Genomic DNA, 27905 nt, shown 5'->3' on the forward strand with positions numbered 1-27905 from the left:
ATATTTTGTATACATTTTGAACCTGTGAAATGAGACAATCTACCAATACTTTTGTACTTTTACTCAAGTAAAATTTTGAATTCCGGGACTTCTTGACACTTTTACTTAAGTAAAGCATGTGAAGACTTCTTCCATCACTGGGCTGGCTCTCTGCCAGCCCAGCGGTGACAGCTGTTGATGATGAAGAAGATGACGATGATGATGGCGATGGTGGTGACGTCACTCTTGGATCAATGTGGAAGATTTCCCAACCAAACCAAACTCTCTCACACACACAGGACTGTCTGTCTGGCTGCTGGAGTACCTTAAACCTTTGTACACTTCCTGGAAGGAATACAACATTTTGGAACGCGGGTTTTCCTTCAAAAGGAGTACATTATCTATTATCACTCCATCTCCATGACTTTTTACAGTACACTTTAAGTGTAGTTCTTTGTAATTTAAGCCACAGCTGCGCTAGCGCTTTTTAGCCTCCAGCTAATGCCAATATTTCCTCCCACCTCGGCCGACTGAGAGAAGCAAGAAGAAAGAGAGCGATGGAGTGAAGATGGAATAATAAGAGAGAAGCTGTTAGACACGGCGGAATGAAACGGTTGTTTGTGTGTGTTTTTCATCATCATAGTGATAATGATGAGCCTCGGGGAGCAGCAGCAGCAGCAGAAGGAGGAAGAAGAAGATGAACTTTGTTCCTCTGGTTCAAACCGTTTGTTGTGAATTGTTGAATAATAACCGTTAGAATCAGAGCTGCGATCAGTGGACAATATTTAAGTACATATATGTTCATCATCTCTCAACACCCACAGAGGTAACACACACACACACACACACACACACACACACACACACACACACACACACACACACACACACACACACACACACACACACACACACACCAGTGGTGGCAGAAGTACTCGGATATTTGACTTAAGTAAAAGTAGAAATACCACAATGTAGATATACTCTGTTACAAGTATTAAGGCCTGTTACTTGAGTAAAAGTACAAAAGTATTGGCAAATGTACGTAAAGTACCAAAAGTAGAGAGTACTCATTATATGCACAATGTCCCATTTCACAAGTTTTCAAATGTATAAAATATAATCTTTTGAAAATAGCAGATCTTCAAGCTCTCAACACATTGTGAGCTTGTAGATCTGCTATTTTCAAAAGGCTGCAATGTATAACGAAAAATACTCCAGTAAAGTAAAAATATCTGGCCAGGGTCATTGGGCTTATGAGCTCAAGGTAGTACTACTTGTCAACTAAAGTGTCCTACCCGACACCAGGGTCTAGATTTCTTAATGGAACAGTAGGGAGCCACCTCCAGCCACTGACTTCAGATGTGCTACAGTAGTTCTATACTTTACCATTCAGGTTAAAATAAGGTTCCAGATTGTTGCTTGAATAGATTCGGCTCCTTATTACTACTTTAGTGATTTAATTATCCCATTTTTCAAATGTTCGTCTACAGTAGTAGGCTACTACTACCATATGAGTGTGAAAGTCTGTTGTTATTAAGCACTTATAAGGCTCTTTTTAACTGTTCAATAATCAGCTGATTTGAGTCGAAAACCAATCAGTGCTGAAGCCTAAATTCATGATCTGTCTGTCTGTCAGATGGCAGTGCTGTTGTCTGCCACATTAAAAACATACAGCGATGTACAGTAGATTCAATTCAGTTAGCACTTTATTATTACGTGTACGTTTCAGCCCAGGAAGGAGGTTGTTGCACTGGGTCCTGATATGAATTTGTGCTCCTGCAGCCTTTTACTCACACCTACTGCTCATGGAATGCACAGTTCATTTCAAGTCTCAGAGTTACACATGATAAGAACATCACACCCTTCTGTGAACCTGTCAGCTACCCAGCAGAATTCTAGACACTTGTGTCATACAGTATCTGTTTCAGGTGTCTCACATTATGACACATTCTGTAGCAAGTTTACTGTGTAATGGCACAAGTTTCCTTTCATGCGGGCAGTTAATTAAACCTGAAAGTTTAGTTTCATTATGGCATTAACCGTCACTGTTTATGGTAAACCACACTCTTCCAGCACCCCACCTTCAGGGGCAAGTTTCATCACGCAGCATTTCTCCAGGAGGGCGTTTTGTGGCTGTTTTGAAGGTGCAATTAGGTTTAATTTAGCTGCCAGGTGATGACAAGGTACTGGGGATTCATAGCTTTGTGTGTCTGGTTCGTACCTGAATGAGTCAGTTTTACTAAAAAGCCCAGAGGGTGTCTGTCCCCCAGTTCACAACTTTTACTACTTACGTACTTGCTTAAATTACTACCCCATTACGGCCCGCCTTCAGGTTATGAGTCATCATCTAGTGTTGTAGAACAGTGGTCTTCAGACTGTGGGTCACGACCCATGAGTGGGTCGCTCTCAGCAGGGGGCCAGGTGGGTTACAGTTACAGGTTGGCCATAATATAAACTCTTTGTACTGCGTGGCTCTGCAGGAGGCTAGCCGTCTATGAGAGGGTTTGTGTCCAGAGCTCACCTCGAAAACTGCTGGACCGATCAGCGCGTCAGTTCTTGTGCATGATGTCAGTAGGGCAAAAAAGTAAGTCCACCCATTTTTATTCACGTGACATTCATCATTTTCTAATGGAAGTCAATGAGGATTGGATCGTGCTCAAACGTTGCCCAAATTTGGAGTCACGTGTCTTAGAAAAGATCATGTCATGTCATAATGATTAATGGCCACATGAAGTCCGAGATCCACATTGGAGCCACCTCGTTCCCATGTAGATCCCGAGATCCACATGATTAGATTCTCTTTTATCTAGAGAAACAAATTGCACAGATATATGTACCTTTTCAGTGAGTATTGTTTGACAACATTTGGAGCCAAGCAATGAGAATGTATTCCTTTATGCAGACAACATTTGGTGAGTCCTGGGTCAAAATTACTTCCACAGGTGGGTCACTGCAGGAAAAATGTTGGGAATGGACTATTAGAGCCTCCCTGTTGAGCGGTGGGTGCTGCATTGGGACTATGTTAAAGTGTGTCAAAATCCACTAGCAGCTGCAAGCCATGGGAAAGAATGGATGGTTTCATGTTTGTGTTGTGAATCTTGGCCTCAGTTTTGAAAGTTGCCAGAAGTATTTGTAGAGTTACTTCAGAGGAAACGTTTGATTTGGTCAAAAGGGTTGGGATATGCGCTGACCTAAACATAGCTCAAAAATCAGCGGTTGTAAGTAACTGGGTGCAAATCTCCCCACACCATAATTATGGACTGTCCGCCGATCCCTCTTCCTGTATCTCAGGAAACGCAAGTCAGGCTTTCCTGTGTAACATACCGAACACACTCACACACAGACAAATAATGCAAGTGGGTCAGAGAGAGAGTTGTAGTAGTGGCATTTTCATTGTGGGATGGGGCCTGTCAGTCATTGAGTGACATTCCAGCGGGCATACATTAGATTTAGGTCAGTCAGACCAAACAAAGACATCATTCGCAGGCCTGACTGACCGACTGTCTCTGGTAAAATGTATTGGGCAGCAGCTTTCCCTCCTCCCTGTGCGACCGCCCTGCTGGAATGCGGCGCATAGAATTATTATGATCATGAGCTGCTGCCGTGGAATTTTACCCCGTCTCCCCTTCTCTAGTACAGTAAATGCTTACAGCTTTGGATGTAATGTGCAACGTGTCCAAGTGGTTGGGTTGCGTTCCAGCGTGCAAGTTGCTGCCATAACAAGCGCACACGGTAACCACATCGGTGCTGAGGTAGGGGACGTGAGTCACAGTAGATGACGCTGCAGCATTTCATTGAAATGCAGTGGTTCCCAAAGTCTTCCGTGCGAAGGAACCCCAAAATAGGCATGTATACCCTTCTGGCTAAAATGCAATGCGTTTTGCAATGTGACGCATTGTGATCTTTTATATCTTCTTTTTATACTATTTTCATAAATTTATTTTCACTATTTTTCAACTTTTACAATTTTTGAAATTGTAAAAGTTTTGAAAGCGTGACAGAAATGTCTAAAATAGGGATACCAGGTTAAATTTGAATAGTATGATAAATATAGTAGTATGACATTTGTTTATTTATTTTTCATGTCCCACTACTTTAAAATTGCTCCCCTTTGCTGCTCCCCTACTTTGAAAATCTGTGCACGACGGGCTGCCTCTGATAACGTTAAGAGAGATGGAAACCAGCTTGGTTTGCAATATCTTCATATTTACATACCCTAATAATTCAAGTACATAGACTACATACTAGCTTCAGTCAGAGGGAATCTGCAGTGTGCTTTTAAATAGCTTTGATCCTCTTGTGTAGGTAGGTGTGGTTGTCGTGTTTTATTTACCCGAAACCTCCATTGTGGCCCCATGTGTTTGTCACTGCCTGTCTCTTTCTAAGTGTGTGTTCAATATGCATCTGCTTTGCTGCCTCTAAACCCCATTTTAAGCCACTGTAACAAATTGCCTGAAAGACATCTTTTGAGAGAAGACTAAATTTGATTAAATGTTTTATTTTATTTTATCATTGGCATCGTTGCATAATTGGCCAGCTGCGTGGCTTCTGAGAAGTAGTTACAGGGAGGCCTGTTTCTCATGGGTTAGAGGAGGTTGTGGTCAGATCCAGAGTCCAGACAGACAGACAGACACGGTCGCATGTCACCGCTCAATGCAAAAGCGACTTCTTGGCTCTTGCCGCACGGCCGCTTGGATTTATTTTTGGCTCATGACCTTGACAGGAGTCCATCCTTCCTGGTGTCCACTGTGGGTCCATGCACATCCTATACAAGGCCTCAAGTGCACTTGTAAGAGTAATCTTCCTCCTAGATCGCAGTGTAATGCCGTTGGCCCCCACCAGCATGCTGTCTTGACTTGTTTTGAAGTGCAGTGAGTGATCGATGAGTAATTTTTGTGTCTTGTCTGCTTTTCAGGTTCCTTGTGAACGGAGACGAGGGGAAGATCTACATGTGTTAGAACAACAAGCTGCACGTAAAAAAAAAAACTCTTCAAAGTTGAAACCCTATGGTACTTACCATACCTCTCTGTTCTGGAATAAATGATAGCAGACAGACACACTGGGTCAACGGTGTTTCTGTACAGCTTCTTTTTTTTTTAAAGGACTATCGCCATGCGTGCAGCAATGGAGAAGTGAGGGTGAGCTTGCTGCTAGCCCCCTCTCAACATGCTGGCTCTGGGGCCTGAGCAGGTGAGGCGAGGGGGGAGAGGGGTCAGTGGCCTGCAGGTACGGACCACTTTGGCCTGGCAGGCCCCTCCCACAGCAAAGCCCCATGCTCACGACAAGGGCATGAACATCAGGCAGAAGATCTCCCAGTGGGAGGGCCGCTGCAGCCAGGACGGCGATGTCAAAGCACACACTCCGGTCCTATCGCGAACTGTATCGGGGGACGGGCTGGGGGACGGGCTGGGGGACGGACTCTGCGCTGATGCCTCAGGAAGGGAACCCCAAGGCAAAGCTGTCCTCTCTAAAGCAAAGAGCCTAGGTTTAGATTTCCGGGAAGCTCGAACTGGACCTGTCAGAAAGTCTGAGCCGCCACAGAACTGTCCCAACGAAATCGCAACCACAGTTCCACAAATAAAGCCACTCGTAGCACATTCACAGTCCTCTCCTAAAGTGGACACAGACGCTTCTGACTGTTCTGTGAAACAAATCATTATAACCAACGGCGAGCCAAAGGTTGGCTGCGTCTTGGATGACGAGGTAGTTTCGAAGCTCCTACCTCCATTAGCGGATGACCAAGAGGACAACATGCCTTCGGGGAATTTCTACACCTCTAGGGGTTTCTGGCGGAGACTGGAGGGGGACAAATTATTATGGGATAAAGCTAGAGATTCCTCTGGAGAACTTCAGCCTCCTCCACGCAAACCACAACGAACTTTCCAGTATCGGGGAGCTGGCGACAGGACGCAATGTTTGGCGCAGTGGGACCGCAGATTCAGGCCTAAGCGAGGTGGAATAGCTCAGCCACCTAGCTTCCCACCGCCTCCATGTCCTGCTGGCAAGACCAACGGCCTCTCGAGACACAAAAAGAACAGGTGAGCGATGACGCTTTGGTAAAGTACTGTATGGTAAAAGTAGTAGGGCATTTTCATATCGGTTGTTATTAAGGAAACATGACTATAACATTTCCTAGTGGGGGGGGGACTCTCACAGTAATTTTGAACTGGATTATGTGTTTTTACACACACACACACACACACACACACACACACACACACACACACACACACACACACACACACACACACACACACACACACACACACACACACACACACACACACACACACACACACACACACACACACACACACACACACCAAAAGATCTCCTCTATCCTACTCTATTCATCTATCTTGACTTCAACCGCTTATCCGGAGTCGGGTCGCAGGGCCAACAGTTCCAGCCATGAGTTCCAGACTTCCCTTTCCAGGGCAACATTAGCCACTTCATCCTGGGGGATCCCAAGGTGTTCCAAGGCCAGCGTGGAGATATAATCCCCCCATCTGGTCCTTGGTCTGCCCCAGGGTCCCTGGGGCCTATCCTGCTCCTGTTTGGTTTAAAAGGGTGGGTGGGAGGGGGGGTGGTCGAGAGCTCTGTGAGGGACAGTGCTGTCCGAGTCTGGCTGCTGGCCGGATTCCAGGAGCGGTGTCACATGATCTGTGGCAGCATCACACTCCATTGTCTGGACATGGCCTAGTTGTGGAGCAGCCAAGGATACCGGGGTCACTTTTGGTCGTTTCGTCCCATGTACACAGACACACTCAATCAGCCACTGATACCATCAAGGCTTAGGGAAATGGGCATTAAGTCACTCATACACAGATGACTCTGATTTGGTGACTCATCTTCCAGCAGTACAGTTCCCTGCTTTGTGGCCATTTCCACTCTCTGCTGGTATCATTGCCATCAACATGTTTTCTTTTCTTGGGATGCAATGTATTGTGAGCTTGTAGATATAGGATGATTTGCCTCTGTGTTGGGAAATGGGCAACACAAAGTATTGATATACCGTTGTAAATTAAAAAAATATTAATAACTTTTGTATAGATGTATATTAATGCAGTACTAATCCCAAGGCACACCTAGACAACTAGACGTGTCTCACGGCACACCGTTTGAAAACCACTGATGTACAACCACACATCCGGACCGCATGTATCAGTACCGGTTATTGCTTCTTTTAAGTTCTGAGTTTAGCCTCAATGTGAATGTGTATTAACCACTTAAACCCTCTATACTTTATAGTTGACTGGAGTACCGCAGGAGTCAATACTAGGCCCCCTAATTTTTCCCTCTACACTAAATATCTTTGCCGAAAATATCTGCGAACATTCGACACATTTTGCTGAATATTCGCCCCCAGAATAGGGATGCTAGGGTTCATGTGGTTAACCAACACTTAAGGCTGATTTATACTTCGTCCCACGACGGTGTTGTGCAGCGACAATAGCTGATCTACAAGCTCACAGCTTTTTTTACTTTTGAAATTATTAGAAAATGTTTGCCTATGATGACATGCCCAAACTAGGGACAGCAGGTTAAAGTGGTTAACATAACCCAGCCCAACCCAAACTAGTGCTCCATGATTCAGACTGAGAGTTGCTGATTCCATGTGTTTTTTCCCCCTGTCTATTGTTTATTGTTTTACTCACAGTATTTTATATTTAGTTTACTGAGTGTACAGCACTTTGGTTCAACGCTGTTGTTTTAAATGTTCTCTATAAATAAAGTGGATTGGATTGGATTGGATATCAACATATGGAAGTCTAGCCAATAGAGTGGCTCTTTGGACAAACCTCAAAGACAATAGAGGGAACAATAGCATCTATCTAGGCCAATGTTCCCCAAACAATGGGTCACGATCCATTTTTATGGGTCATGGGTAAATATATTTCCTTACAATTTTTCTTAAATTCTTTCAAAGGATTTTCAATAATAATAATTCTACAAAAAAGATTTTTTTTTTAAAGTTCAGAAATGTTCTAAACTTCTAAAGGACTACATTTCCATACATTTTCAATCTACCAGCTCACAACATGTCGCATCGCAACGCATTGTGAGCTTGTAGATCGGCTATTGTAACCATTTTTTAATGGTTACAATATGGTATTTAATGGTATTTTGGTACGTTTGGGTCTCAGGGAGACGCCAAATGTACCTTTTTGGGCTTCAAGCTGAAAATGTTTGTGAAGCCCTGATCTAGGCCAGTGGTTCTCAAACCTTTTCATGTCAAGGATGTAGTATTTGGCTGCGGACCCCCATGTGAAAATGTTTTGTGCCAGGGACCCCCAGAATAGAAGATTTGTGTTTTAAAAAATGCAAAATTATTCAAAATGTTTTGGGTTTTGTCAAATATTTTCAAAAATAGCAGATGTACAAGCTCACACTGACGCTGCGCTGTGACCTTGTATAGATCCGCTATTTTTGAATAGCCAACGTATAAATGGATAAAGTGGTTCAAATGATTGTGATGCCGTATTGCCCGAGCACCCCCGGTGGTCCTGGACCCCCACGTTGAGAACCCACTGATCTAGGCTATCTTTAGGACAACAGCCAGGCCTCTTGTTTCTCATTGTGTCCCCGGCCTCTTCCCCTCCTTCTGTCCAATGCAGGAAGTCCTTTGAGTACGAGGACGCGGTGCATCTGACGAGCCAGCAGGGCATGCTGGGAGGCGAGGACAGGCGCTCCTCCGGCCTCTACCACGCCTTCTCCGACGACAGCATTTATGAGGACATAGTCTGTGAGTTTCACTTCCTCTGTCACAGCGGCCGTGGGCTCGAGAGTGTGGCAGTCCTCAGTATGGCTGCGACAGTTAACCCATTTTAGACCGGGAAAGAATCTATGACATTTTTTAGATTTTCTTTGGGCTATTCAAAAAAATAGCTGGTATACAAGCTCATAGCGTGGGACCGAGTGCCGCGCTATGAGCTTGTAGATCTGTTTTGTTTAGTTGTTTATCGTGACAATTTGCGCAAATCTTTTAAAGGGTCTACACCATGAATTTTAACTTTTTCTTCATTTTTGTGTGTTTTTGGTCTCCCCCACCTCTCTTCTGTTCCAACAAATACCCGACTTCGAGCATGCAGGCTTTCATAGGCTATCTGTGTTTTTTATGTAAATTGGTCTGAAAACAGTCCGTCAGATTTGTTCCCCCACCCTACGTCACGTCTGGGAACAATTCCTCCCGTTTTTCAGTTCTAACCAACAAAAAAAAAATCAAAAAAAAAAAATCAAATTTTTTTTTTCATTTTTTTTTTCATTTTTTCTTATTTTTTATTTTTTTACTTTTTCCACACAGAACCAGGACATAACATGCATACAAACTGGCTCAATAGCGCCCCGTGCCAAACAGGACAATGTGGTATTGCAGGTGAAAGTGCTTTATAAGCCAGAGAGAAGTTAGTTGGAATGAGTATATCTGAGGCTTGATTTAGGCTCAAACCTTTTGAAAAACGTTTGAGGGACATAAACAATATGATATCAAATATTATTATTATTTTTTAAATTCATGGTGTAGCTCCTTTAATATATATATATTTTTAAGCAAACATTTGTAAAATATTTTTGTTCCAGGGACCCCCCAGAAGCAAAGATTTGAGTTACGAATGTTCGCTTTTTTTATATTTTATATATTTAAAGATTTGCACAAATTTTCCACGATTTTTCAAAAAATAGCAGATATACAAGCTCATCGCACGGCACTCGGTGCCGTGCGATGAGCTTGTACATCTGCTATTTTTGAATAGCCCAAAGAAATCAAAAAATGACAGAGTTGCGTCCCCCGGATTGAATGGGTTAAAGCGGCACTACGTAACTTTTTGTTTTATGAATAAAATGTAATTTTGTCCAATCTGTATGGTAGAGTATAATACAATATAACTTATATATACATTTGGGGTGGTTGTATTTTGTCTCCCTGCTCTTCTATTGAGACATTTAGATTGTGTCAAAGGTCATGTCTCACCTAGACACAGGACCTGACACAAATTTTGACCTGATGGTCAAGATTCAATTAATCCCCTGAGCAAGCAGGCAGACTCTTATTAGCTCAATGGTAAAAATGTCTGCGCAGGAATCCGGGTTCAAATCCGGGGTAGAAGACGAAAGTTGCATAGTGCAGCTTTAATCTAACTCGATTTAGCTGATTATAAAAGATAAGCAACCCATTCTTACTAACCCTTTTAGTATTTAGTATTTGTCAAAAATAGCTGAAGTACTACTGCAGATCTACAAACTCACAAAGCGTCACAATTTTGATGTGTTTATTTGATGTACTTTGCGATTATTCAAAAAAGGTTATGGATAGAAAAAATGATAAGAAAATAACCGATAGTTGCAGCTCTAATCCTCAACACGTTTTTAAATGTATTTTTATTTAGAGGCGTTGCGAATTGACTGACTATTCACAGAATGCCAAGAGCTGTGCGATATTTCATATCCTCCAACGTGATAGGCTAGGTTATGGAGGATTCAGTGTTGACTTATCAACAGTGTCTTGTCTACCGTTTATGGGAAAGTAATAAATGCTAAATCCTTTTTTGTCTGTGTTGCAATGCTTCCCCTTTACCTTGTGTTGCAAAGAAGGAGTGATTTCAGTAGACGAAGGTGTAAACAAACATGGTGATACGTTGTTAGAGTGTGTAGTTAATGACGTTTAGACAAAACGGTCAGTGATGGAGGCAGATTGAATATTGACCTTTGTCGATAAATATAACACTTCAAAAGCCCCATTTACAAAATAAGGAAAATAACTAAAAGCTCACAACGCGGCTTGCCACATGCATGTGAATCTGCTATTTTTTTCAATGTTTGGATTTTTTGCCTATAATGACATGCCCAAAATAGGGACGCCAGGTTTAAAATCGGTTGCGTCATGTCACCCAGCTCTAATGCCAACTTGTCACCCTTTCTGACCTCTGAAGCTAGCAGGGGTCTCATTAAAAGCAGACAAAGACAGGAAGCCATAAAGACCATTGGCTTCTAGTCACGGGGGCCGAATACACAGCTTCACTGCTGTTAAAAGTTCCATTTATAAATCTTGTTTTACTGCTACAGCTAAGCGTTTTAAGGGCACTGACAGGGAAGTTTACAATGCACACAATAATCCGATAACTGGGAATAATCAGGTTATGGCAATAATTCAAATAATGCGTTTACATGCCCTCTAGTAATGCGAAAATAGAAGAAACAAGAAAATAGAACAAGCCCTAAATTATACGATTCAGTCAATAGTTTAATTTCTCATCAAGGACATGACGTAAAACTCCAAAGTCCTGTCCTACGTGGTGTCACTTGAGTTTGATCTCACGGAGATGAAGGATGTTCATATTCTTAATTTCAGTAATCATGTATAGAGTTTCCTCTTGAGTTCAAGACTGATTCTTGCTGCAGCCATGATATTGTTTATTGTTTAATTCACCCGGGTTCCTTGTTTTCTATCCGGTTATATTTGTGCAACCATAAAAACAACGAAAGGAATCAAATAAACAGTTTACAAGTATTGAATCATTTGAAAGATATGACAATGATGTTTTATGTATTTATTATTATCCCATGTCAAGATATACAAAATCTGCTCCTTCACTGTTCTGACAGTGTGTACTGCAACACTGTGTATCTCCTTAAATCAATGATTCTCAAACGTAAACATTTCAAGGACCCCCAGTTTGATTTGCGTTAAGGCCAAGGACCCCCATAACTCTGGGAGTGTACAAATGGAATTGCGTCCATCTGTACACTCCCAGAGTTACAGACCCGTAAGGGTCCGTTTGGTTCCTAACTATAAATCAAGCTGGCAACTCCCTGGACCACTGCCTTAAATACTGGAAGCCAGTGTGGTTGCCTTTTCTTTTTCAAAACGGAGAACCTATGTACAGTAGTATTTACTTCTGTTGATCTCTTCTGTCTAACTACTATTGACTGTCACCCATCTCCCCTTAGGCGACGTGACCAGAGAGAACCCCTATGAGGATGTCAAGTTTTCTCCTACGTGTGTCCAAATTGGGAGACCCAAACCGTGGACAGTTTCTCAAAGGCTGAACCCCCACCAGGCGCCAAAAGTAATGGAGATCAGAATAACTTGATATTACATGTAGGGGTGAAACGATTCATTGAATCCTTCAAAAGAAAAACAATCAAATTTCAACTTTGCAATTGGATAATGGGTTTAGTGAGGTCTACTTAACCAAATTGTGAATGCTTCTCTTTGTTGAATATTATACAATGGAAAGTAATGTTTTTGACTGCTGGGTATACGCAATTTGATGCTGTCTGTTGTATTCAGTTAACATGTGATGAGCATTTACTATTATTTGGTACTTATTATCTTATTTTACAATTATTTTATGGTCTAAAATGAATTGCATACATTAAATTAATTATCAAAAATAATCGACAGTTCAAACCAGGGTTCCTCAACCTGTTTAGTAGTAGTTGTAGTAGTAGTAGTTGTTGTTGTTGTTGTTGTTGTTGTTGTTGTTGTTGTAGTTGTAGTAGTAATGTATTTATTTTGAATTAGTACTGGTGGTCCAACTTTTTGTGTTGTGCTTTGAGCAAATGCATGGTGTTAAATGTGCCCTTTAGATTATCGGTTTTGCAGACAGCTACAGTCTGTGCAAATCAACCATGTCGGCAAAATCAAGCAAGACTGTTCAGTCCAGTGGTGCCACATGTTCATATAAGATCCTATTGCAACATAATGTCTTACAGCTCCCACCAAAGCCCCAGACGTTGCAATACTATGCTGGTAAAGTGGAAAGGAAGGAGCCCAACATGGTAACATCACCCAGGCCCTCAACCCTGGTAGATGCCTCCAAAGCAGCCACACCAAGACACACAAGCACGCAAAAAACACAAAGGCAGCCTCTGGTAAGCAATAATCCCATGTTTTTGAATTTGCTATTAATTGGCAAAATTGGACTGCTGTCTAGTTTGTGAACCACTGTGACGGCGCTGACTTGTAGAGCAGGAAGGAGAAGAGACTGAGATTAATAGATAGCATTTAAGCCTTAGCTATACTTAGTTGCGTGAGGGTGTTGCGCGCTGAAAATGGCAGATCTACAAGCTCTCTAGTTTGTGTAGAAGATGACGTGAAGCAATGGGAATGTGTTGCAGTCGGTGGTGACTTGCAGTGCAGGAAGGAGCGGAAACTGCGAGAAATAGATAGCTATTAGAGAGAGCGTAGGGGAGCGGGAAGAGAACGCATGATTTCAGATGCACAACCCATGGACGTGGAAAGGGTGTGGAAAGAACGGAATGCACAAGATGAGGTACGGTTAAAAGAAAAGGAACAGCACAGGAGTTCTGGCGTGTACGCTTGTATGTACTGTATATGATGAGTTGTGAGGCTGTGTGTAATGCAGATAGAATTGATACTAGCAAGGATGGTTAATTGCTTTTAACAGAATTAAAGTTGCTATTTTTGGAAATATTTGACTTCATGGCCCATTCATGCTGCTGTAGTTAAAACATTTGAATAAATAAATAAATAAGAAGAAGAAAATGAAATAAGAATTAAGAAATTGAATTAATTTAAATTTGTTAAAATCAATGTATACATATTTTATCATTTAATCGACTAGTTTGATAGCTTTCAAATGGCACCTGTGCTCCTTTCAAGATATGTTTCAGCTTCCTGTGTGCGCCATAGTTTCTGCATGTTTAGTGAACTAATTTCCTAGGCTGTGAGCAGCAGTGCAGGACCTGTTGTGTCATGACCTGTAACAGGCATCAACCATTCTACTGCATTCCTCTGATGCCATAAGAAAAGCAACAACAAAAATGTGGGAATGTAATTATGAAGTATGCTTGACATTCGTAATATCATTATGTACTTAGCCACTATTAACCACTTAAGCCCTATTTTATACTTCATTTGTGTGATGGTATCGCAGCAAAAATGCCCAGTCTACAAGGGCACAACACGTTGATGCATTGTGAGCTTGTAGATTTTCGCTATTTTTTAAAAACATTTTGGACACCGGCACCAGGTTATGATCCATGCATGTGTGTTGTGTGTCCCAGTATGTCAGCAGGATTCGGATGATCTTTGACGCCAAGCGAGGGAAGAAGAGAGTAAAGAGCCAGGGCTCCGTACGAGGTGTGACATGTGTACATACTGTACCTACTCAACACACACATACGCACACACATTGGACAAAATGATGTAAACCGATAAGAAGGAAGTCACAAATGTCATGTTGCCCACAAAATGACGGGAAGTGATCCACGATTACATAGTACTGTCTGCAAAACCTACTTCACAACTTAGAAATAGATCCACAAATGCGTACATTTGTCTACAATTTTAGACAAGTAAGTTATGTTACGTTACATTTCGTTACTGTTGAGCAGAAAACTCGGGGAGAAACCCATATTTGAATATTTTATGTATTTTTCGTGAATTAATGCTCTACTTCATACAAGAGTGTTGTGCAAAAGTAGGGAAAATAACCGAAATGTAATCATTGTGTTCTGTCGGTTAGAACTAAGTCCAATAAAAATGTTCATACTTAAGCCATACTGTACTACGTTGTCGTATGACAAATAATTTGGCTATTTCTTTTGGGGAAAGAATATATATAAAAATAGAAAATAGAAAATATTTTTTTGGGGACATTTTTGAACAATGTTGAAAATCTTGGAGACATTTAGAAAATTTGCCCAAAATTAGGACGGCAGGGTTAATGTGATTAAGTGGGGCTTCTCTTTGGAAATACCCAGCTTTTGATGATGTGTGTAAGGCCAGCCGCAACAGGGCCAGCGCCTGCTTATCGAACAAAGACGGGTTGTCTGCGGCTGATAGTGGCGTCTCATCCCGTTTTATTTCCCCCCTCCATCTGTTTGCCCCTCCCTGATCTCTTCCTCCTCTCACTGTCTCTGTCAACAGAGACCGAGGAGACCAGCGGGACGGAGAGCGACCCCGAGGACAGCACAAGAGGTACCACAATGACATGTACAGTATCTCTGCAGAGATCAAATCTGCATCTAGGTCAAAAGTTACACATCACTGTTGATATACATTTATATTGAATTCCAATGGAGGATATTTCCCCTGTGCCCGGGTTGATCAATCGGTAGTAAAATGCTTTGAAAATTACTTACTAAATTCTAGAGGATCAAGGACAGGGGTTCTCAAACTTCTTTATGCCAGGATTCTATGGGAGAAATGTTTTGGCAGCCCCACACTTGATATATAGTGTAATTTCAAAGTTGAAATAAAGCATAGTTAAAAAATAGCGTACATTGGTAGCCTTGAATAGAAATATGTATTACAAAATACATTTACGATGCTGTGATTCCTGCTGATTTTGTGCTTTATCAACGTAGTTCCAAAGCTACTGAATGTTCCCTCCAGAGTAGGGAAGAGCTCGTGTGGTTGAGAGTTCTTTTCCCGTTTTGTTCCCACGTGTTGTGCAGCAGGCTCCAGGCGGTCGGTGTACATCCAGTCCACGCTGAAGCGACGGCCCGGTTACCGCACCCTGGAGAGAGACCTGATCCAGCTCCAACAGCAGCAGCTCTTCCAGCTGTTCGTGGTGGTGTCTCTGCGGAAGGGCTCCCCGGGGAACACCTACTCCCCACAGATCACACAGCAATTCCCCAAATTTGTAAGATGGACTTTTTAACAACCACAGCCACCCCTCCCCCCACCTCAGCTCAGCGAAGACATGAGCTTTGGTCAAATGACATTAGCTGAGTGGAACCTCTGTGTACATAATGAGTACGATTCCATGTCCAAACTAGATGTAATCTCATTTGACGGTACGAAACAAATATGTACTGTCGACGTCTGGAGAGGGGCATCCAGTAAAAGCGGTGTTTCCGCCAGCTGAAGAAATAACTTGGAAGCCATTTTTTTTATGTTGTTGTCTCTTCGGTTATTTTTATATTCAGGGTGTTTGTTAACCGGTTTCCCATCTCTTTCCCCAGTTCGAGAAGGCATCTCGCCACTCCAGGGAGGCAGAGGATCGGCTGAGGGTCATTCCTATGTTCTGTTTCCCCGATGCCGAGGACTGGAGGCCCTCAGCAGACGCACCAAGGTCAGCACAGCACAGCACAGCACAGCACAGCACAGCACAGCACAGCACAGCACAGCACAGCACAGCACAGCACAGCACAGCACAGCACAGCACAGCACAGTCTGTTGGTCCACAGTGTATATTTTTTGTAACCCACTTCAATCCGGGAACGCATTTGTGTCACTTTAGATTTTAGTCATATTTAATATTTTGGCTATTTTTTTTTAATCGTGAGCATTTGTGCAAATCTTTCAATATATGTACTTTTTCAAGGGAACATCTTTAACTCAAATACTGTATTTGCCTCTGGGGGTCCCGGGAACAACATATTTTTAGATGGGGGTCGGCCAAATACATATCATTTTGGGGGTCCTTGACATGAAAAAAGTTTGAGAACCATACGTTTTTTAGAAGACTTTTGTAGAATCCCCCAGATGCAAAGATTTGAGTTGAAAATGTTCGCTTTAAAAAACATATATTCTAAGATTTGCACACATGTTCACGATTTTTCTAAGAAATAGCCCAAAGTATAAAATAAATGGTTATAGCTAAAAATCTAAAATGACAGTAGGCCTACAGTATATGCGTTTCTGGATTGAATGGGTTAATGAACCAAATCAACTGCTTGTCTCATCTCTGCGTCGTCAACTGTTTTGCAGCGAGACCTTCTCCTTTGTTCTAACCGGAGAGGACGGCAGCCGGTGGTTTGGTTACTGTCGCAAGATCCTGGTGAGTGTGTATGTTTAGCTGTGCGTGTGTGAGTCACCGTCCTTTCGTGTGTGTGTGTGTGTGTGTGTGTACATGCATGCGCACTTGTGTGTGTGAGTGAAGACGGCATGGCGGCCAAGTGCTTACTCAGCACCTCAGAGGACCAGGGCTTTTAAATCACAGGCCATAAAAACCTTGTGCGTTGATGACAGAGAGCCAGAAGAATTTCATGATTTCTCCAATGTCACATCCCCCTTCCTCTCTGATGGAGAATTCTTTTTTTTGTAGTTCAAGGAACTCCCTGTTATATGCATTAAGCCACAGACCCCCATTTTATATGATTTTGTTTTTTAATCTCCAGGAGCCCAATCAGCGTTGTAAATATGGTATATTTCCTTTAAAACATTGAAAAATGAGTTTTCATAGTGACGCCGGTAAATAGGAACTTAACCCATTAAGACCTGAGGCTTCTAGATTCTAGAAATGTCTTCTAAATCCCAATAGTTTTCTGAAAAACGTACGTTTCTATATCAGTGGTTCTCAAACTTTTTCATGCCAAGGACCCCCAAAACGATAGGAGTTTGGTCGCGGACCCCCATCTCAAAATGTTTTGTTCCAGGGACCCCCAGAAGCAAAGATTTGAGTTGAAAAATGTTCGCTGTAAAATAATATATATTCAAAGTTTTGCACACATTTTCATGATTTTCCAAAAAATAGCAGATCTACAAGCTCATAGCGCGGCACTCGGTGCCGCGCTATGAGCTTGTAGATCTGCTATTTTTGAATAGCCAACGTGTAAAAGAATGGCTATAGCTAAAATCTAAAATGACACAGATGCGTTACCGCATTGAATGGGTTAAAGTAAAGTACACTGCGTTAGTTCCATTGATCCAAGCCGGAACACGACCGATTGATTGATCATTAAAATAAACATGCTCTGAAAACGCACGCGGCCCACACCCATATGACCACTTCGGTCGCCGTGTTAAGTGGTCAGATGGGTGGGCCGCGAATGCTTTCAAGATTTTCACGTTGGCCCTGATCCAGAAAAGCTCGAGAGCCACCGGTCTTGATTATAGGCTACTTTTAAGACGTAGTTCATGAGTCAACGCTTTATGAGTCCCCATCAAACGTGTGTGTGTGTGTGTGTGTGTGTGTGTGTGTGTGTGTGTGTGTGTGTGTGTGTGTGTGTGTGTGTGTGTGTGTGTGTGTGTCTCTTCCAGCCCAGCGGGAAGGGCAAGAGGCTTCCTGAAGTGCATTGTATTGTCAGCAGACTGGGATGTTTCAACCTGTTTGCAAAGGTAACGCAACATGACAGCACAGACCAAGATAGCATGAACTCTGAAAATAGAACTTTTTAACCAAAAATGGTCACTTTACAGGCAGCTACTTTTAACCCATTACGACCTGAGGCCGATTCTACAAAATGTCTTCTAAATCCTAACAGTATTCTGAAAAACGATTGTTTCTATATCAGTGGTGCTCAAACTTTTTCATGTCAAGGACCACCCAAAGAAGCAAAGATTTGTGTTACAAATGTTCGCTTTAAAAATATATATATATTCAAATATTTGCCAAAAATGTTCAAGATTTTTTTTAAATTGCAGATTTACAAGCTTGTAGCGTGGCACTCGGTGCTATTTTTGAATAGCCAAAGAAATCAAAAAATGACACAGATGCGTTCCGGAGGTATAATAAAATGGAACCATTTTATTATACCTTCCGTCATAACCGATATGAATGATCCATCTATGCGTGTGGATGTGTGCAGATCTTGGAGGAGGTGGAGAGGCGTAGGGAGATGTCCCCGGCGCTGGTGCACCCCTTCATGCGGAGCGTGATGGAGGCCCCCTTCCCCGCCCCCGGACGCACCATCACAGTCAAGAGCTTCCTGCCAGGCTCAGGGAATGAGGTCAATTTGTTTTACTTAACACTGCCAGGGTATTAATTCATTCGTCCGCCACTGCCAGCGGTTTACCTTATTTTGACGATCCACGGAGATGTGGACACGGATGAAAACAAAAGCTGTCTAGGGGGAGGACGAGGGCCTCGTTTGATCCTTGTTTTATAAATATTAAACCAATGAAAAGTATGAAGAAGAGCTTGTGACTAAATAATGACAGCATTGGATCCATTGGAACAGCAGGTTCTTATCGTTTCCTGAAAAGTAACAGATTTAGACATGTAAGGTTCCCCCCCGACAGCAATGATATGCGTGTCACAACACTAAGAAACGTGATCACATTACACCCATCCTAGCTGCACTCCAGTGGTTACCTGTCAGATTTAGAATAGATTTTAAGATCTTACAGATAACTTTTAGAGCCCGCCAGGGACTGGCCCCCAGCTACATAAAAGACTTGCTGGCCCCCTATGAACCTGGGCGCTGCCTTAGATCCTCGGGTAAGGCTCTCCTTAAAGTCCACACGTCTCACCTCGTCACGCAGTGCGGAGACCCACGCTTTGGAATGCCCTGCCCGTAGAGCTGAGGCTAGCGAATTCAGTGTCTTCCTTTAAATCACTTCTAAAAACCTATTTTTATGTTAAGGCCTTTTCCTACTGGCTTTGCCCTTTCCCTAGCCTGGGACCAGACGAATCTGCGAGTGCAAAAAAAATGTGCACTCTGCGATTTGGGTCTGGCACCGCTCCATAGAGAATCCATTTCCTGTTCCAGGAGACGTGGGGAACCAATCAGGGCTCAGTATGCGAATATGGGAGACTGTAATTGGTAGTTGGTTGTAGGTCTAACCAATTGCGTCGAGGGCTATTGTTTTGATCCCGAACCTTGGGAAGAAAAACGTCCTCATGGAAGCACCAGACTCATATCCACGCAGTGATATAGTTTAGCTACGCAAGGCTACCCTTTCCCCCCCTCATTTTTCTTTCTTCTCTGTTATTTTTGTTTAATTTTGTTACAGATTGATTTTATGTGTTGATTTTATGTATGTTTTAACCTGTATGATTATTATGCTGCTCTTTTATCTGTAAAGCACTTTGTAACCTTGTTTGGAAAAGCGCTATATAAATAAATGAATTATCATTACAGGTGCTGACTCTGTGTCGGCCGGTGGACTCCAGACTGGAGCACGTGGACTTTGAGAGCCTGCTGCAGTGTCTGAGTGTGGGGAGGCTGCTGCAAGTGTTTGCATCTCTGCTGCTGGAGCGAAGGGTCATCTTCATCGCCGACAAGCTCAGGTAAGGCAAGGCCATGCACATTTCAACAACAAGGCAATTCAATGTGCTTTACACAAAAACATCAAGCAAAGGAAACACAATTATAAAATGATACAATAAAACAAAAGAAGCAAAAATAACAAATGCAATTACAGCACCGCTTTTTCCCACCCCCTTTGAACTCTCTAATCAACGTTATCCCCAAACTATTCCCGCACACCTCCCTCCAATAAAATCAAAGGAACCCACTGTATTTAATCAACTCTTGGCATTACAATACTTTAAACTTCCACTCCACTACCTCGCAGAGGCAAATATTGAACATTTTGCTCCACTCCAGTTGTTTGAAAACTTCAATTACCAGTTGTAATTTGCACATTTAGATTATTATTACAAAACATTAGCTGCAACATTAAAGTGGTGAACAACATATGAAAGCGGTGAACACACATCGCGGATGTGATACGTTGTGAGATTCTAGATCGGCTATGTTGTCTGGTGCTTGACACCATTGTAAGATGAACTATAAATCAGGCTTAATCTGTGCCGTTTTGACATAATTGTTTTAGTATTTATTTCCTTTTTTCTTTAATTAACAGTCCCTAACAGTCTCTTTTAGTTAGCTATTATAACTATTTGTGAGAGATGATCAAGTAAAATGAAGTGTTGTATTTGTTTCTTTCCTCCTCTGCACAGTGTTCTGTCTCACTGTGGTCATGTTTTTTTCCTCCTCTGCACAGTGTTCTGTCTCACTGTGGTCATGTTTTTTTCCTCCTCTGCACAGTGTTCTGTCTCACTGTGGTCATGTTTTTTTCCTCCTCTGCACAGTGTTCTGTCTCACTGTGGTCATGCAGTGTTGGCGTTGCTCTACCCCTTCACCTGGCAACATACCTTCATACCTGTGTTACCCACCAGCATGCTGGACATAACCTGCTCTCCCACCCCTTTCCTCATGGGGGTGCTGGCGCCCTGCCTGCCACAGCTGCGGGAACTGCCCATCGAAGAGGTAAGTTAAAATACGCTTGTTTCCGTCCGTGCACAGTAATAACCACTATTGTTGTCCCAAAATAGGGACGCCAGGTTGACAGTTTGTAAGTGTTACGGGCAATTTTTGGACATTTTAAAAAATGTTTTGCCTATAATGACGTGCCCAAAAGAATACAAGAACGGTCGGTTCAACAACCTAGTCCGACCCAGTAAAATCCGGCGACCTCAGAATGGTTGGACCCACAAATCCGCTGACCTCGGAACGGTCGGACCCACCAGGTATTTCTGGCCACCAGAACCTACCACCGGCCATGTTTGCCGTCACAGGGCTACAGAGACTAGGGGGGGAGAGGCGATGATTTACAATTCTGTCCCTACTTCGTTCGGCACGGTGAGATCACTCGGCCTCTTGTGGCTCAAGTCCGCTTCAGCCTCTGTCGTTTTAACTTGTTTATGCCTAACTAGTTCCTAGGGGCTGTAGTCTGTTCTCACCAACTTTATATAAGGGGCTGTAGTCTGTTCTCAACAAGTGGGCCAAGTGTTCCGTCTCACTGGTGCCGACTGTTCTCACCAAGCGGGCCGCTTGTTCCGAGCGCTCCACAGAAAAAAAAAGGGTCCGACTAAGTTGTTGTACCGACAGTTCCGGTTACCGGCCAAATTAGGGACGCCAGGTTGACAATGCCGTATTCGTGGTGCCAAACATTTTCTGGAGGGACTTATTATTAGTTGTTTTAGATCTATTATAGAAAGGCATGCAGATATGTATTTTGGCCATTAAACGGTTCTTTTGTTTCCTCCAGGTGCTCATAGTGGATCTGTGTGCGGACAAGTTCATCGTTCAGGTGTGTACACACATCATTATGTAACACGAATGACAGGTGTGGCTCCGAATCCCTATGTCAATATGATACAGGAATGGGTCTCTACTTGTCTGTTGTTGGCCTAGAATATCTCTGTGACAAGCATCGGAAAAACACGACATTCCATCCACCAGTGTAGAACTCAATGTGATGCAATATCGCTCAAGGACGTTGGTTTATAGCTGAGTAGAATGTGTTCTACCATCACGACATGAGACAAACATGAAGCTTGTTCCTTTGGCAGCCAACTAATAGATGACTGAAAGTGACAACCCTGTATCCCTCTACTTCAGCTCTATGTTCCCTCAGCCCTATGTTCCCTCAATCCCTAACAAAAAAAATATATATATCAATATAGATATTTGATATTCATTTTCTTTTTTTCATAATATAAACCCATTGTAACTCCATTTTAACCATGTTAGACTCAATTAAAACACCAGTTCTTGGTCCTGGTGATGTTGTCCTGCTAATGAAAAAACATACGGAGAAAGCATGTCCCTCTCACGCATTATGACAATATCAGTCACCAGAACCACGAAGGACGTGTTTTCAATTAATTTAACAGGGTTAAAATGGAGTTTGAAGTTACAATGGGTTTGTTAAGTGTCTGATAAAAGGAATATCAAATATCTAAATACTGAACAAAGCAACACAAAAACTGGCACCTGGGGTGCACCCAAAAAGTGTCTAATAATCTAACAATAAACATGCTTACGATGCTATTATTAACTTAAGTGCCTTATTAACTATTCATTAATGGCCTTATAATATAACAATACATGTGTTTACAATGCTATTATTAACACTTATAGAGCCTTATTAAATAAGGTTGATAAACATCTTATAAGTGCCTTATTAACTGTTAATTCAGTCAATATTATAAACAATTAACAAATACGTTTTTTTTATTAACAAATAAGATTAATAAGCATCTGATAAGGACTTATATTTATTATTATTATATATTATTAACTGTTAATTAATGCTTGTTAATAGGATGTTCGTTTGAAGTGCTACTGGGCAGCTCCCAGGTTTTAATGTGTGCGTGTATGTGTGAATGTGATGCAGAGCGTTGCTGAAAAAGAGCACTCGTGCTCAGCATACCTGCCGTGGGTAAATAAAGGTAAACAAATATATAATAATAATCATAAGCCTCAGACTCCAACATGTCAGACAACTTGCGTAAAGACTACATCAGGTAGAGGAATATTGCAAGGTGGGCATGTATTCCTGACTTGCATTTTTCCCGAGTTGTGTGGCGCCTGCGCAAGTAAAACATTGGCATGAACAGTTATTCAGTTGTACCCCATGACAAACCTTTCACAATAATATTGTGGTGTTATGATGGATGTTCTATTAATCTGATCTGAAATCATGTAACTTCTTGTGATAGACCACACCCCCTTTAAGAATCAGTGAGAACATTATGTCCATGTCCCGTTTTGGTGAATTTGGGTGGATATTAGTCCGTTTTCCCCTGGCCCCATGACACACGTGGTGTGGTGTTAAGTGACTATACTCAACCACTGTTTAGTGGAGTTGTGTGAATGTGTTTGGAAGTTATTCAGCTTAGGGTTGAGGGAACATAGGGCTGAGGGAACATAGGGCTGAGGGAGCATAAGGCTGAGGGAACCTGTGTAGTAAAAAAGAACAATCGTGAAAATCAAGATATGAACAGTGTTTAAATACAACTAAGCTGCAATAGCAGTAATAGTATCTGTATCTAACTGAAATTTGCAACTGCTATAAAAACTGCTGAATGAATGAACTGTTTCCACAGCATTGATCACTGTTTTTCAGAGATATACAGTATAGCTCATTTCAGTATCTCTCTTCCAGTTTAATCAAGTGGGACACTTTCACACACGCAAATTCCTCTCTGTAAAGCATACCGTTAGTTCTGGCCATTCATCAATCGACTTTTAAAATGTTTACATTATTCGAATACGAGCAGAATAAACGTTTCTAAATCATCACTTTGAAGTCTGCGATTCGGCGCAGCTTTTGGATCCCATCTCCCAGACAGCATAGTTTACATCCCATAGCCAGAGGAGACGGTCTGCTTCCGTATCCAATAACTTCATATCTAAGATTTCACTCTGTCACTCTTTCTGACAAAAAACTTCACAAAGTATCCATTTGATGTATCCTCGCTCCAAGCACCTTGGGGAGCCTCCTCTGTCCTCTCTATCTCGGCTTAATCAGTATAATTGGTACCACCTAACCTATGAAGTACTGTAACATTACACAATTATTTAATGCCAATATGGCTGCCTTGAAAAGGGCCTGATACTGTAGTCGGGTAGGACATCTACTGGTTGACAAGTGGTATTGCATGAATACACTACAGATTGCAGGTTTAACTGCTACCGAGCCTGAATAGTTGTGGAGATCTGAAAGGGCAGAGTTCAGTGGGTTAAACCGTTTAACTTTTATGTTATTTGCTGTAGATTAAAGCACAATACCAAGGGCAGATTTCATGCTGACTCATAGAAGTGAAAATGAGCTGCAATATGAAAACCTATATTGTCCTGTAATCAATGATATATGAGCTTTTCTTAATTATAAGCCTGTTGTTGTGGGAAAAGGGTTTGTATGATTCTCTAGGAGATAAATAGAGAGATAAATAAATAGTTCAATGAATAAATGCTTTTTAACTGATTACGTGTAAGCAATCTCCTCACCACACACGATGACACGCCGGAGCTAGTCAGTAAAACATTCAGTCTAATGCCCTGAACACACCACTGGATCATGCCAAGAAAATATTTCACTCAGTCCCATGCCTTTTTTGCCAGACCCAAGGGGTCGGGCTTACATGAGGCTTTGTATCTGTTTTCTCCATACATGGGCATGGTCACTTTGTCCCCCGGCCCCAGCCAAAAAAGTCTGTCCCCCGTTCGTCATAGAAGGGACATAGAAGGGACACACGTCATGCGAAGCCCGGCCATTCAGATTTCAACCACTAGGGAGGGGTGTGGCAGTACCAGGTCTCCTGGTTCCCTTGTTTTGTTACAAAAGAAAAAAAGCCTGGGAGAACCTTGCAGGAACGGTGGTTTAGGACCTTGTTATCTCCTAACCAATCAGAGTGCAGAGGGGCTCTAAATTTGGTGACGTCAGCATGCTCCGTGCACAGGCCTTGGGGGGAGGGGAGGTGGGGACATAGATTGGTGAAGCAATAGGAAGCGGCGCTGGAATCCAACCGCCTGGGTTTGGATCCGCCCTTCAAGACCATCGATAGGGCTCGCTCTTTCAGGCTAGGTCAAGTATGACTTGGAGTTGAGCAGTTTTTAAAAAATGCATTTAATATTAACTCTTTATATATGTGACAGCTGGGTGATGAAGACTGCATTCTGCCAAATAAACTCCAGGCAGCATTACAGCAGGTCCTGGAGGAGAAGGATGACATCCTCAGACAGGAGGTTGGAGACAGCTCTGGAGGTTGGTATCATACTGCACATGTAATATACAGTAGCAGCAGCAGCATGATTCACCATAAAATAAGGTCTCAACCTTGATTATGACCTTGTCCTTTTTGACCAAAATATAAATATTTTCATCACTTAAGCCCTATTTAAAATGTTCTTTTTCAAAACGTTTTTGAAAATAGCGCTTCAACAGGCTCGCATTGTGTGTAGATCTGCAAGTTTTGCCTAAAATTAAGACACCAAGGTTGAAGTAAATGAATGTGTTAACAGGTCAGCAGACTGAGCTGAGCTCTCTGGTATCGGAGGCCTTTGTGCGCTTCTTTGTCGAGCTCGTGGGACACTACCCTCTCCACATGGCCGAGTCGGCCAGCGGAGCCAGGGAGCTTCAGCGCGACAGCTTCCGCAAGTCTCACCCTTCCCGCGGAGTCCGCCAGTTCCTGCAGCTTTTCATGGACACGCAGATGTTCGCTGGATTCATCCAGGACAAGGAGCTGCGCAAGGGCGCGGGCAAAGGTAGAGAATAGAAAGAGAACATTTTGGACGTATCTATCCCAGGCTGCGCAAGTCAAGTTTGATCACAAACTTGTTCTTACTGTCCCCATAGGTCTCTTTGAATCGAGAGCTGCAGAATATCTGGATTCCTGTCAGGAGCCAGAACCGAGCAGTGTGAACAAATTCCTCAAAGGACTAGGTTAGTCATGTTTTACTGTAGTATCCATGGCATTTTTTTGTAATGGTTTTTACATTGGACGACATGGTGTAGCATGGCATTTCTTCATTGTTTGTTTTACATTGGATGATATAGTTATAGTGTACATGGCATTTTTAAAATGTTTTTTTACAATGGATGACATATTGTAGCATAGCATTTTTTATGTTTTTTACATTGGACGACATAGTGTAGCACGTCTTTTTTATGTTTTTTACATTGGACGAGATGGTGTAGCATTGTTTCTTTTTTTATTGGATGACATGGTGTATAGCATGCCATTTTTTTAAATGTTTTTTTTTGTTGGAGTCATGCTACAGTGTAGCATGGCAATTCTTTATGGTTTTTATATTAGACGACATATTGTAGCATGCCATTTCGTTAATGGTTTTTACATTGGACGACAGAGTAGCAGGGCATTTCTTATGTTTTTTAAATTGTACAACATAATGTAGCATGTCTCTTTTTTATTTTTTAAACTTTGTCTATTTTTCAGACAACAGATACAGTACATCAAGATCACAATATACATTGAAAATGCACGCGAGAAAACTATACAAACACATAGCATGGAATTACTGTACCTGCTTACTGCTAGGAGTGTTCATGTACTAATCATTGTGTGTTCTATTTCAGGAAACAAGATGAAGTTCCTACAGATTAAGTGAGAGAAATTCCAGCAGCCTCGTCAAACAGAATGATTTCCATTTGGAACGTAATGGAGATCATAGCACAAGGCAGTGTTGTGATCTCACTGGAGGGGACAGTGGCACAGTCGACTGGCTGTTTGGTTTAACAGCTAGCTTCATTTGTCAGGTGACAGATCTCACGGCCACCCATGAACGTGTAACATGCTCGGTGCACTTGTGATTGGAAACAAACAGCAAATATATGATCTCTATCGTGTGATGACATTTAGACTGCACACCATTGTCTTTATGAGTCAACAGGAAACATTTCAGCTACTTAAAGTTATTAACTTGAACACATATTGTCGTAACTAACCGTTATTCATGCTAGTGTTATTAAGTCATTTGTTTGGTCAAAGTATTACTCAAATAGATGTTTTCTTTTCTGTTTTGTTTTGAATGTATGTAAACCTAACTTCCTAGCTGGAAGGAAGTACCAGCTCGACTGTTGACTTTTTCAGTTAATGTTTATGATCTCCACTTTTAAGAAGATGTTTTAAAGTACTTAGGAACACAAAAGTAATTTATAATATTCCATGCAATTGGAAGTTTTTGTAATACATCTCAGTTCTACTTGTTTGTCGTCCATCATTTTAAGCACATCCTGTAAAAAAAAAAAAAGGTTTACTGTTATTATGTGTTCTGTTTAGAATATTGAGATCCTCTATGCTGCGATGGTATTTTTCTTTGGACTACAGCTAAATCTCATAAATGCAATGTTTCCGTGGACCAAGATTAATTTGAAGAACAACTTTTGGGAAAGCTCATTTGATGTATTCATCCAGAAGTTAGTCATCTTCTTAGTTGTTTTCTATCAACTGGATCTGTAAAAGCTTCACACTTTGCACAATGTGGAAATAATGTACAGTATTTTTTATTATTTTTATAAGCATGTCTCTGCCATATGTTTTAAATAAATGTTTTCATAGTTTCCGTGTGTGTGTGTGTGTGGTGGGCCCAGGGTGCCACTCAGGTGGGTAGAGGGGAGTATGTGGGTTGGGGGTCACTGGATAGCTCCCTGGGAACAAGAGCATAGAAGAGCAATGTTATGTGGGCCAAGGAGGCCCTGGGCTTCTTCACTCTCTCATGTCCAAAGTTAAGAACCTCCAACAGCTGGCATAGACATGTCCCATCAAGGCTATTAGAGAGGGGCACTTGTGGGCAGTAGGAGTAGGAGTGCTCATAGACGGTTAGAGAGTGGGGCGAGTCGGTCCCCGGTGATGGTGGGCATGGTGTGCATACTCCATGTGGTGTCTGGCTCAGGATAGTCCTGGTGTTTCCAATTAGACCTCAAGGGGCCTATTACACGAAAGGTGAATAAAATAAGCCTGGGCTTAAATCAA

At 42.1% G+C, this 27905-nt stretch overlaps 1 protein-coding gene across 3 annotated transcripts; it reads left to right on the forward strand.

Moving 5' to 3' along the window:
* The first annotated feature begins 262 nt into the window (after positions 1-262).
* Positions 263-27493, forward strand: dennd2c (DENN/MADD domain containing 2C). Of its 3 annotated transcripts, XM_084069246.1 has the most exons (20): positions 263-805; positions 2463-2566; positions 4898-6020; positions 8601-8728; positions 11929-12047; positions 12697-12855; positions 14011-14086; positions 14876-14926; positions 15406-15593; positions 15916-16025; positions 16664-16733; positions 17936-18013; positions 18484-18624; positions 19759-19907; positions 20715-20892; positions 21674-21715; positions 25069-25177; positions 25435-25677; positions 25769-25855; positions 26510-27493. In XM_084069246.1, the coding sequence occupies exons 3-20, from the start codon at positions 5149-5151 to the stop codon at positions 26539-26541; spliced, it is 2832 nt and encodes a 943-aa protein (XP_083925372.1). In that variant the 5' UTR covers positions 263-805; positions 2463-2566; positions 4898-5148; the 3' UTR covers positions 26542-27493. The 3 variants fall into 3 exon arrangements, with proteins under 3 accessions (XP_083925372.1, XP_083925371.1, XP_083925373.1); XM_084069245.1 differs by lacking the exon at positions 2463-2566; XM_084069247.1 differs by lacking the exon at positions 2463-2566 and having other exon boundaries at positions 15409-15593.
* Positions 27494-27905: the final 412 nt, after the last annotated feature.

This window comes from Gymnoscopelus microlampas, assembly GCF_963454915.1.
Source record: "Gymnoscopelus microlampas genome assembly, chromosome: 10".
NCBI classification, from domain to species: domain Eukaryota; kingdom Metazoa; phylum Chordata; class Actinopteri; order Myctophiformes; family Myctophidae; genus Gymnoscopelus; species Gymnoscopelus microlampas.

Bases quoted from the DNA above. Each gene is read 5' to 3' on its own strand.
- dennd2c (XM_084069246.1), top strand. From the start codon at position 5,149: ATGCTGGCTCTGGGGCCTGAGCAGGTGAGGCGAGGGGGGAGAGGGGTC. The intron at 8,729-11,928 runs GTGAGTTTCACT...ATCTCCCCTTAG, and splicing joins CATTTATGAGGACATAGTCT to GCGACGTGACCAGAGAGAAC. The intron at 16,734-17,935 runs GTGAGTGTGTAT...TGTCTCTTCCAG, and splicing joins GTTACTGTCGCAAGATCCTG to CCCAGCGGGAAGGGCAAGAG.